The following is a 5,862-nucleotide window of genomic DNA, read 5'->3' on the forward strand; positions in this document are numbered from 1 at the left end:
ACTGTATATCCTGTGTGGAAATGGTGGACCCTGACACTAACAATGAAAACGACTGTAGAGAGAGGTAATTACAGAATGGAAATATACTTAAAGTCTATTATTGAAAAGATTCTGGTTTAATATCATGAGTATACTTATACCTAAATTAAACTTCAAATGTTAATTGCTGAGAACAATAATTCTTAATTTGTTAAAGTATGTGGCATGAGGTGGATGTTTTTACAATTCTCTATTTTTAATGAATGAAAATAATGAAGCCCGATTATAGCCAGACAAACACTCATCAGTATAATACAATATAATTCAAAAGCACCACAAACTACTACTTACCTATGACCATAAAACTAAATCAACACCTTGTCAGCAGAACTGAACACCTTCATGAAGGTAGGGTTTATTACAGCACATCAGTGTACAGTGTAAAATTACATCCATTTTATCCGTATTGTCCATTCCTTCAGCCAAAAAAATCTAAAGAGAGATTTTAGTTCACTTGCTTTATTTGATTCTGACGTGTGGGAGACAGAATGGACAGCGCAGCTCTATGACAGGCTTCAGCTTTAGACCATTTGGGGAACCGGTGGATTTGACTGCAGATGTCATGAGGTTGTCAGAAAAAAAAAAGACACACAGGCAGACTATAAGATGAAGTCGTACTAGGAGCTTCTTACACTTGAGCCCACCGAGAGAAATACAGTAGTTGTTTAGTAGGTAAAGTTCTCCTCTCTAAGCCCCCTAAGAGTTACCTCTCCTCTGTCACTGTCTACTGACTCTCCTCTCTCTACCCTTGTCTCCATTGCTCCCTACCTTTGTAAGCAAGCAAATGTGAAAATACTTTTGGTGTTCATGGGAACACAAATGACAATGTCAGAGATGAGCTCAGCAAGTCTCCCTGGGCCATGGACTGAAAGGAGTGTTTATAATGCAGTATATTGTAGGGGGTTGCAATGAGAGATGCTATGTCAGGGTGGCTGACAGGTTGAAAGCTCAAGGAAAGTAAAGACCATTTTCTATGGTACCATTCATAGCTCAGAAATTACAATGGAAAACTCTAAACTGGCATAATTTTCGTTATTCACAAAGCTTAGCTCAACAGTGCTGCTTTTCAACCATAGGCAAAATTAAAGTGAAATTAAATAAATATCTATTATTCCTTGATGCATTAGAATCAGGACTTTGATTCACAAAATCTGGGGATGTTTGCTTCCTGCGTCTCTTTGTTGGCTTCCATTTCAGACCTAAAATATGCATTATATGTGATTATTTTCCTTAGGGCTGAACAATATAGAGGTAAGTGATCCTCGGTAACAAAAATGTAATGTCATAACACCATTTTAAAAAAAAAAGTCAAATTAAAACCACAAATCACTCATCAAATAACTTTGACAACCTTTGTTGTCATGGTTACGATAATAAACACTTGGTTAAGGTTAATGATTACTGGTCAAACTAACAGTGGTCTCCCATGTTAAAGTTTGATATTTTGTTGACCCACCGGCCCATCCTGGCCTTCCTCCTGATAATATCACCTGACTGCCTCATTTGCTCCCTCCACTCCAGCCACCATCCAAAGTCTTTGTCACTTTAGGGTAAACACAGGTTTTGGGGCACTTGCTGAAAAGACTGATGTTGTCATTACAATGTTAGGACATTGTCACACATTGACAGTGTCAACAAGCCAGCACACCTATCACCACGACAACAAAACAGAACAAAAAGAATTGTAGAAAGTTGAATGATCTAAAACCAGAACTTCCTTTATTTTGTATATTTCCATTTTAATCAGGAGAGACTTACTTTTTGAATGAACAATATATTTAATTGATATGTGCACAATGAAGATGAGAAAAAAAGAAAAGTCTTGAAATGAAATGACAGCTGAAAGCAGCAGAGAGGAGAACAGATTTAAAGGTCGACAGCAGCAACATGATTGGCTGGAGGACATTGTGGCTAAATCTGACTGGATTAACTGAAAGAGTAAACGCACTCTAAATAGCTAATTAGAAAGGAGCATGAGATAATGGTGAATGGAAGAGGCTTAATAAGAAGGTCTTCCTGCTTTAACTTACGCAGAGCTTCATTAGTCTGACCACCACTGTGTCAGTTTTTGTCGACTGACCACAGATGCAGTGATTCCACTGAAACCACCTAAAGTTTAAAAAAGTTTGAAAATATGAAACTTTACTGTCAGAAATGCTTGTGTTGATCCAAGCGTTTTTATTGTTGCTCTCCATCTAACTGTTTTAATGACCACCTCCTAGGTTTGAGAAGCTGACCACTGTGACCAACATCTTACTGCTGAACCTGGTGGTGTCCTCACTGATCTTCATGAGCAGCCTTCCCTTCGTTGGAGTCTACATGCAGCTCTCCAACTGGATCTTTGGCAAGGTCATGTGCAAGATTGTTGGCAGCGTCTACTACCTGGGCTTCTACAGTTCTGTCCTCTTTCTAACTCTGCTGACCTTTGACCGACACCTTGCAGGCGTCTACTCCTTGGGCTCATCGCGGCTGAGGAATCGAAGCTATGCGGTAGTCTCCTGTGTTGTGGTGTGGTTGGTTAGCGGACTGGCGTGCATCAAGCAGATGATTCTCCACACCACTTTTGTTCATCGTATCGACAACAAAACCTACTGTCAGGATTATCCTGGTGATTTGCCTTATGTTAATGTGAAGCAACTGAGAACATCTGGATTTTACATTCAGCTTTTCCTTTTCTTGATATTTCCTCTGGCTGTGATTATCTACTGCTATATTAGGATTGCTATCACTGTCATATCATCCAGGATAGTTTCCAAGTTCAAGACAGTCAGGTTAATATTCATCATTGTGCTGTTGTTTTTTGTGTGCTGGACCCCATACAACATTGTACTGTTGATGCACGATGAAGCCACTACCTGTGAAGAATCCCAGAAATTGGGTTATGCTCTTCAAGTCACTCGTAATCTTGCCTACATTTACTTTTGCATCAGTCCCATCTTTTACACATTTGTTGGGAGAAAGTTCCAGAGCTATTTCAGACAGCTGCTGGTGACGCGTTTCCCAAGGTTAAAGAAGCATGTTTCTGTCAGTCAACAAAGCGCAACTAATATGTCCACGAAAACTACACCAAATGATATTTAGGGAGAGGAACCCCTTTGTTTTTGGGGACTGTGCATTGTTCTGATAGTCTGGTAGTCTGAAAAATGTCCTGTTGGACTGTTATTCCAAAAAGAAAAGGTCAGTACTACAAGAGCCTAATTTTTGCCATTAATAACTTTGTGTATGATTTGATGTGCAAATGTAACTTTCCTTGTCATTGCTAGTTGAGCTTTTTTGTCATGGTGAAAAGTCACAGTTTTATTAGCTTAAGGCAACACAACTACTTGTTAGGTTAAGGGAAAGATTTGGGTTAAAATGGCGTAATTAATTGTGTGATGCAAATAAATATGATACGTAATTTATACCAGGTTGGTATTTTCGGAGCAATGGGTCTTCAGAGCAATGGCTGTTTGTTTTTGGCTGTTGGACAAACAGGCTTGTTCAGCAAACCATGTGTTTAAAAACAACCAGAAGATTGCTTTAAAAGTTTGCGTTCCGGGAGCCCGGTTAGCTCAGTGGGTAGAGCTGGTGACCCATATACCAAGGCTGAGTCCTTGCTGCAGCGGCCCAGGGTTCGAATCCAACCTGCGGCCCTTTGCTGTGTGTCTTCCCCTCTCTCTGCCCCCCTTTCCTGTCTGTCTCCAGCTGTCACTATCGTAAAGGCAATAAAAGCCTTAAAAAAATACTTTAAAATAAAAAGAAAAAAAAGTTTGCATTCTTCTTGGATTGTCAGGGTGGAGAGCAATGAAATAAGTATATCTGCACAAATCTAAATGGAAACTCATTTCACCTCGAGACTGAAAAAACAAACACCATTCTTGCCTGTATTTTCAAATCTTTTTGCCTTTCAAGGCACGCTGTAACAGTTAGGAGGATCTGTTGGCAGAAATGCAACATAGGTAGGTATGTTTTCATTTATGTATAATCATCTGAAAATAAGAATTTCATTCCCTTAGAATGAGCCGTTCTTAAGAGTCCATCATATTAAAATGTTACCACAGTAGCCCAGAAAGGATACAAGTGGAAGGAACATGGATTTATGGTTCTTCAAGTGGTATCTCGTAAAGAACTCTGACCTTGGTCACTTCGGGTAGCTTGTGTTTTCTCCATCAAGTTCCCATAGAGATTATCGATAGTGAAGATAACATAAAGGAAGTTGAACTAAGACCTAAGTAATCTGCTTTTTTTTTTTTGAAAAATGAAACTGGTGATTTGACTGAATGTAGTTAGTAGTTGAGTGTGTCTAGTTTCTTAATGTAAACTTTTTCACCCTAGTCCTACATGAAAAAGGCTTTGAATGTTATACAAAAAGAGGTTTGTACAAGTATGGGTTGTGGTGTGGGCAACTGACTCTGACACACCCAATGGTAGCATCGATAAACTATCCTAAAATAGTGTGCTTCTCCAAAAGTGTGCACACTCACTGTCCAGTCATTTTCCACATGGCCTTGAGCCTGCAAATGTTTGTGATTATATTTGTTCAGTCCGTGTGTTATTCTTAAGTTACTGCTTTTTAATAATGTTTTATAATGAACCATTTACTTTGTAAAATTACTTTTAAATTACGTAGAAAAACAGTTGATTGTAATGTTATGATTCGTTTATCATCCACTTGGACCATGGACGGAAAAGATGGAGGAAGCTGCACCAAAAAAGGGATTTGAAAGCTTTGTGGTTAGTTGTTTTTTGTTTGAGTTGGCTCTTGCACTTGCTCGTGTGAATCTAAGCTATTTGATTAAACAAATACTTTTATCAGCAGGCTCTATTTCTGTGTTTCACATTAATTTTCTAGGAATATTCATTTTAGATTGCACATGTTAAAGGTTTGATTTCAGATGCATTTTCATGCTCAGGGGACAATACTTTCTGGTTTCGACCCACATAACCAAGAATATTCCCAGTATATTGGATATACTTTATTTTAGGATATAATGGTTAATGGTAAATGGACCTGTACTTGTATAGCGCCTTTCTAGTCTTCCGACCACTCAAAACGCTTTAACACTACATGCCACATTCACCCTTTCACTGATGTTTGCGTGTTTGTTTCAGAAACAAACGCATTCATACACATTCTCACAGCATCAGGAGCAATTCGGGGTTCAGTATCTTGCTCAAAGATACTTCGACATGTGACGGGAGGAGCCGGGGATCAAACCAACAACCTTCTGATTGGTGGACCTCAATATAAACTGAGAGCTATGATGTTGGCTGTTACAGGGACTGTGAGAAATACAAAGGCAGAGCTCACTGTTCCGGTTGCTTTAAAAAACTTATTTTACTCAGATTTCATACATGGTGTGCTTTATGGCAGTTTTCCTAAACCAGAAGGTGACGCTCCCATCTGGACAACTGGTGAGATAAGGCAGGCTCTGTGTTGAGGCACAGAGGCTGGAACAGACCTACTGACATCTGGTGGCAGCGCAAAGGGCAATTAGAACAAGGCTCCTGTACAATCATGGATGTCACGGGCTTATCCATGGCACAGCACATCTAACAGCCTTGAGTGGAGCTACCCCATTAAGCGACGCAGGCTGTCTCTGGCTTCAACATGGTCCTGTTCCACTGAAAGACTGGGAGGAGATCGAACTTCGAAACTCAATATGTTGCCCTTTAGTTAAACTGATGCCCCTGACGCAATGCACCCTGCATTATGTGACCATCTGACTTGATGACAGCGTACTTATGCACCTTAGGTTTTTAAGCACTGGGGATGTTGACCATGCAGCTGCTAGCGCCGACCCTCCGCCCATGCTCGTTAATTGTGGCTGATTTTTCATATCT

At 39.8% G+C, this 5,862-nt stretch overlaps 1 protein-coding gene across 1 annotated transcript in view; it reads left to right on the forward strand.

Moving 5' to 3' along the window:
- Window positions 1–4,829, forward strand: part of LOC118325099 (C-C chemokine receptor type 3-like) — a 13,589-nt gene extending 8,760 nt beyond the window's left edge. The window contains exon 3 of the mRNA XM_035657662.1: window positions 2,262–4,829. Within this exon, the coding sequence (XP_035513555.1) occupies window positions 2,262–3,120 (859 nt within the window). The 3' untranslated portion in view covers window positions 3,121–4,829. The remainder of the gene's footprint in view (window positions 1–2,261) is intronic.
- The last annotated feature ends 1,033 nt before the right edge of the window (window positions 4,830–5,862 follow it).

Source organism: Morone saxatilis, unplaced genomic scaffold (genome assembly GCF_004916995.1).
Source record: "Morone saxatilis isolate NCDOM2014 unplaced genomic scaffold, NCSU_SB_2.0 Contig0, whole genome shotgun sequence".
In the NCBI taxonomy this organism is placed as follows: domain Eukaryota; kingdom Metazoa; phylum Chordata; class Actinopteri; family Moronidae; genus Morone; species Morone saxatilis.